This window comes from Callorhinus ursinus, unplaced genomic scaffold, assembly GCF_003265705.2.
Source record: "Callorhinus ursinus isolate GAN/ISIS: 27379988/994484 unplaced genomic scaffold, GSC_fseal_2.0 scaffold7, whole genome shotgun sequence".
Classification (NCBI taxonomy): Eukaryota; Metazoa; Chordata; class Mammalia; order Carnivora; family Otariidae; genus Callorhinus; species Callorhinus ursinus.
In genome coordinates, this window is record NW_027397069.1 from 70,708,241 (window position 1) to 70,722,166 (window position 13,926).

Below are 13,926 nucleotides of genomic sequence, written 5' to 3' on the forward strand. Positions count from 1 at the left end.
ATGTTTGATTTCAAAACAACATCATTTGCCTCATGCAAACCAACCAACCAACAAAAAAGCGAGAATGACAGGGAATATGTAAAAAATTAAAAAAAATTATACCAAAGTGATTTGTGATTTGATATTATGATTTCTTTGCTTTGGGATGGTAGGAATACCTCATTAAATGTGTTTGAAAAGTCCCCAATGACAGAAATTTCACCATTAGGCTGAGCCCTCACACCACACAGACCAGCATCCAACTTGGATACTTGACTATGTGGCATGTTAGTAGTGTCTGCCTGGCAGATGTGGTCTCTCTGCCCTTGGAAAGTAACTTACTGCTTGGAGTGAGTCAGAAACCAGCCTAGCTCGTGCACCTCTGACCTGGAGTTGCTGCTGCAAATGCACACAGAGGGGCGCACCAGAGCATCTGGTGGGGGGCTTCCAAAAGAATGGGTTTTGTTGGCTGGTCACACATGGACTGATTCCATTCTGCCAGCTTTCTCTCCTCTCACCTAAGAAACTCTCTGCATCCATCAGCTGCTGTCCTGCACCGTAAAATCCCCTGAAAGAAACAGTCATGAGGCCACACCTGCTCTTGCCCAGAAGGAAGAGAACATGAAGCAGATATTCTAGGCACCACCACCTTACCAACTGATCATCGTTGTTGTGAATACTTGTCTTGGTTTGTTTTTGGGGGGATGATTCACATTGCTTTAAAATATAACTGATTTCTTTAAATGCTCCACAATCTTCTTAATTCATTCAATGCGCTGTGATTTCTGCCATCACTTGTGTTTGCAAAAGAACTGCCACGTGTGTTATGGGTTTGTCCTCAATCCTTACAGACAGTGTAGATGCATTAGAGGACATACACGGCTACTTCTGTAGCACATGTCTGTCCTGCTTAGCATCCACACTCGAGGAGGTCTGACACATCCTGGGGTATATGTCAGCTACTGATTCGCCAAGGGAACAAGGCACACAGTGCTAGCCCTGGGTTATCTCACATGACACAGCTGCTGCCCATGTATTTAGAGTTGGGTAGACCTAGGAGTTTGGGCTTATTTCTGCAGAGGAAGTGAGGCTAAGATAGTAGCCAGATGTGGCATGCACAGGCCTGGCCCTAAAATATGCATTCCTGGGGCAGGAACACCAGTGGAAGCACCTGACCCATAGGCCTTCTCTTCTCATCCTTGGTTCTGTTCTATAGCATGAGCGTCCTCATGCAAATCGGGGTGGCTATATAGATTCTAACATTCAATTGGCCCAAAGTATGTGTCTTACAACTAGCTGCCTCTTGGGCCAAGGGTATTCACAAAGGCTTGGATCTGGAGAGAGGACCAGGTAGGCCTGGGAAATGGGCTTTTGTGGCTATTGGGGAAGGAAATTCAAGATCCTGGGAACCTAGGGGATGGACTAGAAGTAGGGTTCTGTCTCTGTGTACCATGGGCTTCTCACCCTATGAAGAGGAACAGATCCAGCCAAGGCTGGCCAGTTCAGAGGCTTCCAAAGCACAGAGCCTGGGGCAGCCACTTGGTAGGATCTTAGGGCAGTGCTGGATATGGGCAGACCCCAAAATGGGGGTCTATGGGGTGAGCCTGGAGTGTCTGGGCCTATGCAGCTTCATCTGTAAACTGAGGTGGTTCAGAACCTGGAATTGTCAAACTCCTCTCCAGACCCAATACTATAGGGTTCTAAGATCCAGCTTGTCATTGTTGATGGCTTAGTCTCAAACACTGGATAAAGATAATACAAAAGAAAAGAAAATACTAAACAAATTTAAATGAGTTAATAGGTCTTCAATCTCAGCCTCTCTAGTTCAAGAGAACAATGAGATATTCTGGTTAATCAATGATCTGGCTAATGGAGTTGTTAGATTTCTCTTTCACAGGTGACTAATAATCAGATCATTGTAGTACACTTAATCTCACGATGACCATCCACATCATCACTGGATGGTGAACGACTCAGAACATCTCCAGTTTTCCAAGGGCCATGAACTACCTGGACACATCAGGACTGTGTGTAATTAATACACAATTCATTATGGAAATGTGGACATGCCAGGTAGGCCAGCAGATTTAAGTTGACAATCTCCAATACGTAATAAAATAAAATTAAAAAAAAATTTCAAATGCCATTTCTGTGGACAAGGCAACCTCTTCCAGGTTCTCTGATTTGGTCTGTTTCCCTCCTGATGAATGCTGATGGAAGCAGGCCGCACCAACCTCTCCTGAAGTTCATCAGTGTCATGAGACATAGAGAGCCCACACACGGAAAGCATTGTTGTCATGAGACAGGGAAAGCCCACTCACAGTTAGGAGCACTGACCTGTCCTTTCATATCTGGAGCAATGGGAATGGTGGGCCAGATGGTTGAGTAGACACCAAAAAACACCAGCCAGATCAGCATGCTTCCCCAGACAGCCAGATGACTGAACTGCAAAGGAAACACAGACTCAGGTGGGGCTTCTCTGCTGGCAAAGGAGAGCCACCCGAACCCCACCTGCAGCAGAACCCCTGTGTCCAGGCCAGCTTTCTTCATGGAAACGTTTTGACTAGTCATCCGTCATTGGAAAGTGCCGTCTCGTAATTATCTTGTCTCAGAATGTTACACAGTGAATTCAAGGAACTGGTGGCCCCAAACTACCCTGAAGATCAAGGTGCTTTCTCTGCCTCAGCGGACTTTCTCCTAGACCCATTGCACAGTTTTAGCTGGCCCCTGGCTGATCCTCACCGGTATTTGCTCCAACTTGGAGCTACATAGGCCAGTTCACCTTAATCCAGTAAGAAAGCACCAGATGGACAAAAAGAACAAGATGTTCTTACTTATTGTTTTGAGACTTTGATTATTCTTCTCATTTTCCAAAGAATTTTTTACAAATCTGGGTTGGATATTACATCTTAACAATCCTTTAAGCATCTGCTGAGTTGTTAGCCTTTTCTGCTTTGTCTTAATATGACGACCCTTGACTTCTTCCTTACTTCCAGACTCCATGATATAATCCATCATCAAAGTCTGTTAGCTTTTCAAAAATAATACTTCTGGAATCTGACCATTGCTCACTACCTCCCCCTGTAAGAGCCCAGGCCAAGCCTCTTGTCTGGATTAATTACCATTGTCACTTGATGGATTCCCCACAAGCATCTCCAACCTCCTCCCTCATTTTCCCAGCACAGAATTAGGAGCCTATTTATACAACAGTGATAAATAAACACGAAACATGGGTTATGTTCCCAAAATGTGGTACATCACCAAAATGTCTAAAATTGGGGAATGATTAAACGATGGGATATTGATCAAACTTAATACTCTTTAATCATGAACAAAGATTTTGTAGAAGTAAACTTTAAGGTGTGGAAAAAAGGATCACAAAACTATATGCTCTATAATGCATTATCTTATTAAAAATATAAACGTGGAACGTCTGTAATGTTATCCAGAAAAGTGTTAACAGTAACTGTCTCTTGTTCATAAAGTTATGGAAATTAGAAATTCTCCTTTTTGTCTTTCTGTATTTTCTGTGTGCATATACATTTGAAACGAAAGGACTGTTAATAGCTTAGAGCTGTTAGTAAGTACCAAGCAAATGAATCATCAGAAAACTTTGGATTTGCAAATTTGCCCTGATAAAGACCAAATGACAATTTTTACATGCAAAATTTAAATAAGATAGCTAGATCCTGCTGATTGGCTTCCCAAAGCTTAAAAAAAGATCCATGCCATTAAAATATCTGTAGTGGATAGTGCAACAGTTCCAGAGAAAACTTACTTTAGTCCATGCTGTGGTCTCCAAACCAGCTTTCAGACACACAGTGACAACAACATACTGTGAAAACAAACAGGAATTGGGGAAAATGTATTATCCTCAGTGACTTATTATTACTTTCCAGGAGAAATCCCAAGTCTCCCCTCCAGAGGTGGTGGGAGTCACTTTTGTGCTTTTCTTAGCTTGGAGAGATTTGGGGAAAATCACCTTCTTCAGTGCTGCCTTTTTCACAGCTAGATGTGAAACTGTCATTTGAAGAACGGGGTGACCTGGTAATCACCTGTCTAGAAATCTTGACTCTGCAAAATCTCCGTTAGGAAATGAGGTAAGCATTTCACAACCATTTTGAGCTTTAAGGAATCTACACTATAGAGTTGAAAGATTTAAAACAAATCATATGAAGAAAGGCCTTATATAAAGGGCTTCCAGAGGCAGCGCCCACACGTATGCCACTTAAGAACAGTTCCGTAAACAGAGAGATAAACTTACCGTGTAAACAATATTTCCAACAAACAAATAGTCTGTGGCCTGGCCACTGGCCAACGCAGTATCTGAAAAACAAAGAAGTTATTACTAACTTCTGGGGAAGAGCACTGCAATCTGTTTTGTTCAGAACATAAAAACAGAACTTTAGAAACATTTATCAAATGGTAAGGGAATTTCAAAAATTGCATCATCTGTGATTCTAATGCCTACTCTTTCTGTGAATTTTTTCATCTTATATTTTCTCCAAATGAAGCAAACAAACAAAATCAGGTTTCTAACAAACTGAACCAAACACTTGATCTGTATTGAAATTTACATTTTTATAAAGATTAAAATCTCCCTTTGTGAGGCTAAACAAAGGGAAGAGTAAGAACATAATAATATCTTTATTAAGAGCAGCATTAGACTTTTTATGAGTGCTCTTTTACTATTTATTTTTAATTTTTGCAAATTGGAACTATGGACCAATAAAGGAAGATAACTATGTGAGTACAAATCAATTCATAATTACTGAACTCAGAGAATCTTGGGGGATATTCACTACTCATGTTCTCATATGTAATTGCATGAACTTCTGAAGTCTATAAATTGGGGGAATGCAAGCAATCCAATGAGAGACATCCAGACAATACAACTAGGATTTTGAAGCTTTAATTTTCTTATCTTTTCTACTTTTTTCCTTTTTATGGATGACTATTACAATGTATAAAACAATCACTAAGGCTGAAAACTCTAATAGAATTGTCTAACTTCCATCAGCTAGCCTGTTGTGAAAAGTCTGGTTATTATCCTGAGGGGTCAAAGCCTGTTTCAACATCAGGAATGGTTTCTTTGGATGGCACTGCTAATCTCCTTTTATTCCCTTTTATACTCAAATTCAGATCTCTGGCTGACAGACCAAGTATTATAAGGATTTTTGTGTTCAAATTTCCAATCCAGTAGCTGCCATACACACATATTTGGGTTGGCTGATTTACCCATCTGCTTATTGAGGAATCTGACTTTTATTAAATATTCAAGATCTGCTTAGTTTTCTAAAACACCAAAATGACCAAGTAGCATCATAGGCAGAATCTGGTCATTGTGGGGCCATAGATTGAGCTCCAGGGTGTGGCCTTTCTCCTGATTCTAGATAAGTATATTTGTGGATAGAAGGAAAGAAGAACTACAAAGTGACATTATGGGCTATATTAACTATACACCTAAACTAAGGGACTGCTGCTGGGGAACATAAGAATTATCCTATGAGAACACAGAGAGATGGCCACGACTTACAAAGGAATGATCTGGAAATTTAGAGGAGACACTTGAAACTTAGGCAGAATTTCATTAAAAGGAAAGGAAGGAAAAAGTTCAAAACACCTATTCTTCCATTCTTGAGCAATAAATAGGAATGAAACACTGAAACATGCTGTAACATGGGTGAACCTTGAAAATCTTGTGCTAAGTGAAAGAAGCCAGTCAAAAAGGCCATCTATTGTAGGATTCTACTTCTTGAACTGTTCCGAAGAGGCAAATCTACAGAGACAGAAAGTAGACTAAAGATTATCAGGAGGTGGGAGTTTTTGGGGGGCGGGGCCAGAATGGGAAGTAACTGCTTGTGGTTATGGGGTTTCTTTTGGGGGCAATGAAAATGCTCAAACACTGATTAACTGATATAAGGTGACAGTTGCACAATTACATGATATATACCATAGAATTGTACCCTTTAAATGAGTGGATTTTAGGGTATGTAAATTATGTATTGATAAAGCTGATATAAAAAAAATTCAGTTCCTCAGTCACACTTAGTCACATTTCAAACACTCAATGGCCACAGGTGGCTAGTGACTACTATATAGGACACCACGGATACAGAACATCTCCATTGTCACAGAAAGTTCTACTGGACATTGCAGGCCAGAGCAGCTATGCTGAAGGTGGAAAGAAGTGGTAGGAATTGGCACATATTTTGAAGATGTTAGGATTTAGGATTTGGATGTGGGGTGGAAAAGAATGCGAGGAATCAAGGGTGATTTAAGGTTTTTGCCTGAGTACCTAGGTGAACAGTGATATCATTTACCAGATTCTGGTCATATTAATACAGGAATATTGATTAAAAGAGTGACACATTAAAACCTGGTATTGAGTGGTCAATATTTTAAATTCACAATAGGAAGAACAGGTAACAAAGAAGCATGATGCTATTAAGAGAGAAACAAAAGCATACAGAGGAAAATGAGGTGGTGAGGAGTCAGGTTAGTGGGGAACAAAAATCACAGCAATGAGCATTAGAAGACCATATTCCAGCCCTGCTCTCTTGTTCCAGCTCTACCATTATTTAGTTCCTTAAAATGTTCAGTTCTAAGTCTCTTTCCACATCTCTAAGATGGGGATTTTATACTAGATACAGATGATGATGACTGAATTATCACTAAGGTTCCTCTAAGAAAATTCTGAGACGATAAGGTCTGCGTTCTTCATTGCTACATCAGCCCCAGGTGTGTAATGGTAGAAACTGGAGCGTTTCAGATCTTCTTCCTGTTCAATTTAGCTCAGGGGGGTTTTCCTAGTCTCAGCCTATGTTCCTGAAAGGAGAACAATGACATGAGTGCCCTGAAGTACCCACACTAAGCCCTAATGGAGTCCAGAGTCAACGCTGACCAGATGCAAGAGTTAGAAGGGGTATGAGACCAAACTGAAAATCAGAGTTCACAGTCATGGTTTGACAACTTTTTGAATTTCCTTTTAGCACTAATATTTCAAATGTTTGCTGATGCACATACTAAAAGAAATGAACTATACAAGGCATTTGTCTAATATGAAGGGCTTAGAATATGTTTCAGATTTTATGGCCATAAACAGAAAATTGCTAAGCATCGTAAGAAATTCTACATTCAAAAGAGAGCATGTGATTCTATGACTCACTCTAAGAGCACTTTACATATATTTGTATGCTTATTAACAGATGTAATACTAGTGTATTATTTCAGTTACTAATATGCAATAATAGTATATGTAATACTCCTTTGCTATTCTAACTATATGAAAACAGTATTATTATCTGCATAATCCAGATGAGAAAACTAGGGCAGCAAAGAGAAGTCAAACGACATGGAAAAGGTCGTGCACTTAGTAACGAACTGTAAATGAGGGCTTGTTTTCATTACTGACCTAGAAAAATGGATCCCAAAGAAAAAAAGAAAACTCCAAGAAGAAAAAAAAATATATTAAAATGTACTCCTTTGAAATACCAACACCTAATGGGAAAGAACTTCCAGGAGAGAATTAAGGAGGACAGGTAATTAGGTTCCTGTGACAGAGATTCTGGGCCACATAGGAAGTAAATGTAATGCACCGACCTGGTGAGCAGCAGATACCCCCTGGAACCTGAGTTGGGTGGGCACAGCAGCAGTCCCGAGTTTCTCAACCTTGGCACTGCTGACATTTTTCCAGATAACTCTTTGTTGTGCGCGACTGTCCTGTGCATTGCCGGATGTTTGGCAGCACCCCTGCCTCCACCCGGTGAATGCCAGGAGTCCCCACTCACTAGCTGTGACAATGAAAACTTTCTCCAGACGTTGCCAAATGTGTCCTGGGGGCCAAATTGCCCTGTCTGAGAACCACAGCTTTGGAGTTAAGACAAAAGAGGAACTGGAATATACAGAAGCGTACAGAATATACTGCCGTGAGAGTGTCTAATGTAAGAAGGGAACCCTCTTCACTCCCGTCAGACTAGGAGAGAACGCAGTGACCCCCAGTTGTCCCACGACCAATCGATCGATCGACAGGAAGAAACAGCAGGAGGCTTTAGTACAAAGTGATGCAACTCACAACACCAGATGGCCTTTAGAAGGGGGCAAACTCCGGGATTACCTGTGGGACTGAGAACTCATTTATGAGGCCAGGACCTCTATGACTACTGAACGCTCTGTGGACAACTTGGTGTGGAGAGAAAATAGGTAAGACTAAAAGACATTTTCCAACCGTAGCTTTTAGAATCTTATAATGCATTAATTTCTACCTTATCAAGAGAGTAAAATGCTCACTGGCATTAAATACAATGTTTATACTTGAGGTAATCTGAACATGCTTAAAGTAACTTTTAGAGAAGACAGGATAAACCTTTTATTTCTGTTCATCGTTTTGGGAGGATAACTCAGCACTGCGTCTTAGCTTTCTGCTAGGAAAGAGTATCTCCTGCCCCACTCCAAACTCATACCATCTGGAAAGAATTTACTCCTTGAAGGAGAAACTCCTAAACCAACTTGAGATTCTGGGACACGCCAAAAGTCTCAAAAAGATAGCATCCTTTAGACAAGTCACAAGTCATCACTCTGTACACCCCATTAGGGAAATTCCCACAGAATAGATTGTTCCCTTACGGTTATATTTCAACTGCTTTAGAAGCAAATACCTGTGGGCATCATCTTTGTTAAATCCTGCCAATAACATACTACTGAAGGAAAGATCAGAAGTCCTAAGAAATCATTTGTGAATGAATGCAGCAATATGCTACAGCTTGCTGATAATTCAAGTGTGGAAAAGCCCATTAGACTGTCCAGTGTATTCCTGAAGCACGCTGCTGACAAATTCTTTCTTCCCACTTTACTTAAATGTAATAAATAGCACTGTTATGATTCCAGCGATCCACTCAGGAAAACATCTTTCTTGTAGTTTAGCTGTTTTTATTTTAGTCAGATATTTAAAATCACAAGTGATTTTTTTTTGAAAGGGAAAAAGTAACCCCCAAACCCAGGTGAGTGGTTCGAGTTCCGCAAGCCAGCCTTCAGAACATTATTTAACTGCCATCTGTGTAAATGAGAGTGAGAACATTACTTCACACAAAGCAGCAAGGGGTGGTAGAGATGGCTATTTGGGTGGAAGGGGGCAGTGAAAAGGGAAGGGACAATTCAGGCAAAAAAGGAAATCAGCCTGCAGAGAGGTATGGAGGGGAACGCCCCTCCCCCGCTGGGTCGAGGGTTGAGCTATGGGACCCTGGTGGTGTGTGGGTAGGTGCCAAACCGTGCAAGGCTCTCAAGAGGTCCCTCATAAGAGAGATCCATCAAAAGGGCATGTGGAGAGATGTGATCTCACCAAACCTTTGTTGTCCTATCTTAACCAGCAGGACGCTGAGCACTTCCTAACAGAAGCCCATCATTAGCACACAAAGGCTTGACTGAACAGGAGGAGAGAGGTCAGGGGGATTAAGCTGTCTATTGCACCAAACAGCTGCTGTTTACCCCAAATGGGACCAGTAGGCCTTCTGCAAATCGAGGATCAAATTCACCCAGATGAGAGATGAAATGAGAGAGGAGGGCACTGCCTCTCCCAAAAGTCCATAGGAAGATTTCCATAGAGTGAAGAACTTAAAGAGTAGGAAAAATTCCCCCATCTACTTCGATAAGACAGAGTCATGTTTAGAATAATACAATGGCTCCATGTGATGTAAAACCCAGTATAAGGATGGTGTTTCCTATGGACATCAAAAGTGTTAAACAAAGTGACAGAGTTGGGGACACTCTCCCAGGTAGTCCGCTCATTCTCTTAGAGGCCAATATCATGCTGGGGCTTTAGGATCCACTGACCCATAGCGGTGGGTGCCACTGTTCTTCCAGACTTATATTGTTTGCAAAATCTGCTTGGATCCAGGGGCCAACATAAAGTAGGATTAGCCAAATGTGGTTTAGAAATAGTCACTCAAACAGACTATTGTGAACAACTGGGACAAAACCACATGGACCCTCCACATTAGTAGTGACAGCCCAAAATGGTTGCATGCAAAAACTTCTCTGAAAATATTTGTGGGAAAACCCACAATTTGTAAGGAAAGTATGTCTCATTTTCTAAGCAGATGGAATGATCAAGGAACTTACTTCAGAATATTCCAAAGGGCTAGGTTGGTGACATTTTATAAAGATGCCATTTCAATTAAATCCTCATTAAAAGCATTACATCATTACCCAACTAAACCACAAGAATGCATCCAGAAATGGCTCTGACAAAAAGCAAAATCTGAAGACAAAGCTACAGCATGGTCCTGTACGGTTAGAGAAGACAGGATTTAATAATCAAGAAAACAGATGGGGTGAATTTATATGTGCATTTTTAATGAAGTAAGAATCCACGGAACACCTGAATTACAAATCACAAGCACCTCACTCACATATGACTCAGGAGGGAGAACTGAGGTGGAGGCGCACCGTTCCCTTGACATCCAGGCACCTGCCAAGAATTCTGGCTGCAGAGCAGATGCCAAGTTTCTCCTGCTTTCCTGTTCCCACCCTTTGGCTTCAGAGTTCTCAGCAGCTTTGGTTGAGAGCAGCCCTTATTCCAGAATATGCACAGGGTATCTCTTCCCCATCTTACTCTCTGGGCCTCTCAAGACTGCAGATGTTTGAAGGAGGTACTATGCCAACCAGGTACTACTGGATTAATATCAGGAGTGAAGAGGTATTCTAAGTTCCAAGTAACTCATTTACAAACAAACTTTTACAACTCACCCTGCTCAAACGCCTGGACTGCCTGGACTATAACTGAAACTATTCTTTCTGCTTCCAATGCTATGTATTCACCAAGAGAAAATTTATTTTTTCCTTTCTCTGTAAAGAGTGGTATAAAATATTGGAAAGAGTTTATAGGAGGTAGAGTTTATACAAGTGTTAGTGATTATAATTACATTCATAACCAGTGCTGGGTTAAGTTCCTGGTTATATAAGCCTTTTTGCTGGATTTTCTCCTCTCTACTGCCATTATTGATGACAAAGTGAAGGATACAAAACTCAAATTTCAATCTGCTTTTTTTTTCCACTTTTGTTTACTAAAAATGGATTTTAAAAAGGTAGTTTAAAAAAAGGTGGTAACAATGATGAAAAGTGAACTTGATGGCCAATGTCCAACAGCCACCTGTGTAGCCATAGACTCTTGTTCTTGGGTACATAGCTAAGTAATGTTCCCTAGCTCCTTGTACCCAGGTGGGGCCCTGTGACCAGTCTTTGCCAATCGGACATGAGCAGAAGTGATGGATCATCTCCCAGAGATGGTCAAGAGCAACCACTCCTTCTCCTGGTTCTGTCCCCTATTAATGTGACGGCTGAGAGTGCACTCAGGGGTCATGCATGAAATGGAGCCCCACTGTATTGAAATGGACCCAGAATTCATTTTCATGAGGTATGGTAAGATACACAGACATGGAAATGATTGTCGTGAAGGACAAAGTTTATACATAGAGATCCCCAGAAACAGGAGGCATGGATGCCATGCAAGCCCACAAGGGAAAGCACCGGGGTCAGTAAGGAGGAAGAAGAGGAAAAGGGAGAACATGGTCCAGAGCCTTTACTGGGGTTTTCAGGGGATGGAATGGACAAAGCAGGGTAGGTATGCTGTGTAAGTTTAGGATTGGATGGTGTGAATAATTTCAGCAGGCTCTGGGTTATAGGAGTGACCTCTAGTTGTCTGGTATCTGGCCCCAGGGTGATTTAGGGCAGGGAGAATATTGCGTTGGTGCATGACAGTTCAGAGAGGAGATGGTTGGGGGTGTGGCCTCCAGGCTGGTTGATATGAGTATCAGAGACATTCTTGCAGGGGAGTCCTTCGCTCTCTCTAGGAATGAAGTAGCCCTGGGAGGGGCAGTCTCTCCAGGATCAAGGCCCCAATTATCAGAGCATCAAAAATGTGGGTAAAAAAATACGGAACATAAGAAAATATGCTCAATGCACTCTTCCGATTGACAGTGACATGAGTAAGAAATAAGCTTTTATTGGGATATGTTCCAAGATTTGGGGGTTGTTTGTTACAGATTAGTCCCACCCCGGCTAATGCACCTCAATTCAACTTCCTGATAAAGTTATAAGGGTTAGTGAAATCGGGGAACTCTGGCTCACGCCTCTTAGAGCATTACACTGAACCTGACTGTTTCAAATATGCGTAACACGGGGCTTATTAAAAGAGACACTGAAACCTAAGAGATATTTAACTGAATGAAAACAATGGGCCTCCAGCCCAATTCTGTTTCCAAACACCCGCACTACAGATTTGTGAGGCAGAACACAATGTCCGAGCTTTCCCTCAAGAGGTCATTGTGTTTAAAACAAGCTCAAATAAAACAAAAAGTGTTCTGAATTTGGAAACTTGGGTTTAATTTAAGTATACTACAATGGGGTTAGTAATGAGATATTTAGATTTATAAGCTGTAGTTTCATTTGTACAAAAATCTAAAAAACTTCCAAAGTATTCATCTTTCTAGTTTTTAGTGAACAAGCCCCGTTCACTTCACCTACATGCTTCGGGGTCTTGGGAAGATCCTGCACTACACTCTGTCTTTTCAGCAGGGGTTCCAGATGGCGGAGGCCACATGGAGTAATCACCCCCCTTTCTGTCCCATTTACCTTTTAATGTTCATCCCTAGATTGTTTCCATGGATTTCAGATCTTTTCAAATCTGGGCACAGTAGGGTAGTGACTTGTAAAGGGGAACGAAACGTTGGCTTACTTGAAAACACAGCACTTTGTTGGGAAACTCTGTGGCTGCAATCGCACATTCTCCTGGCAGGCCCAAGCGCTACAGCCATCAAGTAGGTTCGGGCCGTATTCACTCACGCAATATGGGCTCCCTATGGGATGCTCAGAAGCCGGTGTTGGCCTGGCACAGAGAACAGACTCATTTAGCTTTTCCTTTTTAATGAATACATAACTGAGTTTAAGAAGTTGCAGTCTCAGAGAACAATGGCAGTCTTGCCCAAACTTAGCTGAATGTGAAGCAAGGCAAGTCATTAGGATTTATGTGATATAAAATAGCTGAATTTTCAGTACCAGGTACAGATCAGAAGTAGTTCAAGCTCAGATGACCGAATAATGCCATAAGCAGAGACAAGCAGGCTATGTTTCATCTTATACATGTGCACAGTTTACAAAACTGGTCTTCTAGAAGCACATTTATTAAAAAGTATGAAACAGCCTTTTCCAGAAACCTCAAAAGACCTTGCTGCTTAATTAGTGCCAATAAAATAAGTATCCATATGGTAATTTTCCTTCTGAAAAGGGGTGGGAATGATTTCCAGGGTGTGGACTATGAAGAATGGAGAAACAAATGTTTTGAGGAATTTTTCTCTGCTGCTAAGTATATTCTCTTTCTCCTCACCTCCCTCTTAAATTTCATCAAGAAAATCTGAAAGTTTCCTTTTTTTAAGTCAAAACTGATTCTACTTTCTTTTGCCAATAACCACATTCCACTTCAAGGATGATTACTCAAATATGCAGACTGGATACCACCAATGGAAAACCTGAGTGGCCTGACACAAAGGGTCTTGATGAATTTTGGTCCCTGCAAAGGTGACATCTCCGGTTTTAACCTAGCCTCACTTTCAGATCAAAGGGTGGGAGCTGCAGACAGGCTTTGGGGACTGAGCGTAAGGTTGTGATGGTTGGAAGAAATCTGATTTGCTGAATTGCTTGAGTGGAAAAATTTATTTTGAAACTTGAAATGAATCATCACAAACTCCATCAGCAAAGGAGTGCTTTGAAAGGTCTATCCAAAACCACGCAAAAATAAGCAAAGCAAAATATTTGGAACCTTTCTAAGGAATGAATGACGGGCTCACACCTTCTCAAAAATATTTCTTCCCGACAATTATGTGCCCAAAGTGAACAACACTGGTATGTAAGCCTCTAAGCCTCTCTTCATGGATAGTGGAGAGGGAAGCCCCTAGT

General features: G+C 41.3%; 1 protein-coding gene across 4 annotated transcripts in view; it reads right to left on the bottom strand.

Annotated features, from left to right (window-relative positions):
• The window catches only part of ATP8A2 (ATPase phospholipid transporting 8A2), a 493,533-nt gene that overhangs the window by 143,122 nt on the left and 336,485 nt on the right, over positions 1 to 13,926 (bottom strand). For all 4 annotated transcript variants that reach the window (XM_025874698.2, XM_073894767.1, XM_073894766.1 and 1 more), the window contains 3 exons: positions 4,244 to 4,305; positions 3,758 to 3,814; positions 2,317 to 2,424 (listed from right to left, as the gene is read on the bottom strand). In XM_025874698.2, coding sequence (XP_025730483.1) covers positions 2,317 to 2,424; positions 3,758 to 3,814; positions 4,244 to 4,305 — 227 coding nt within the window. The remainder of the gene's footprint in view (positions 1 to 2,316; positions 2,425 to 3,757; positions 3,815 to 4,243; positions 4,306 to 13,926) is intronic.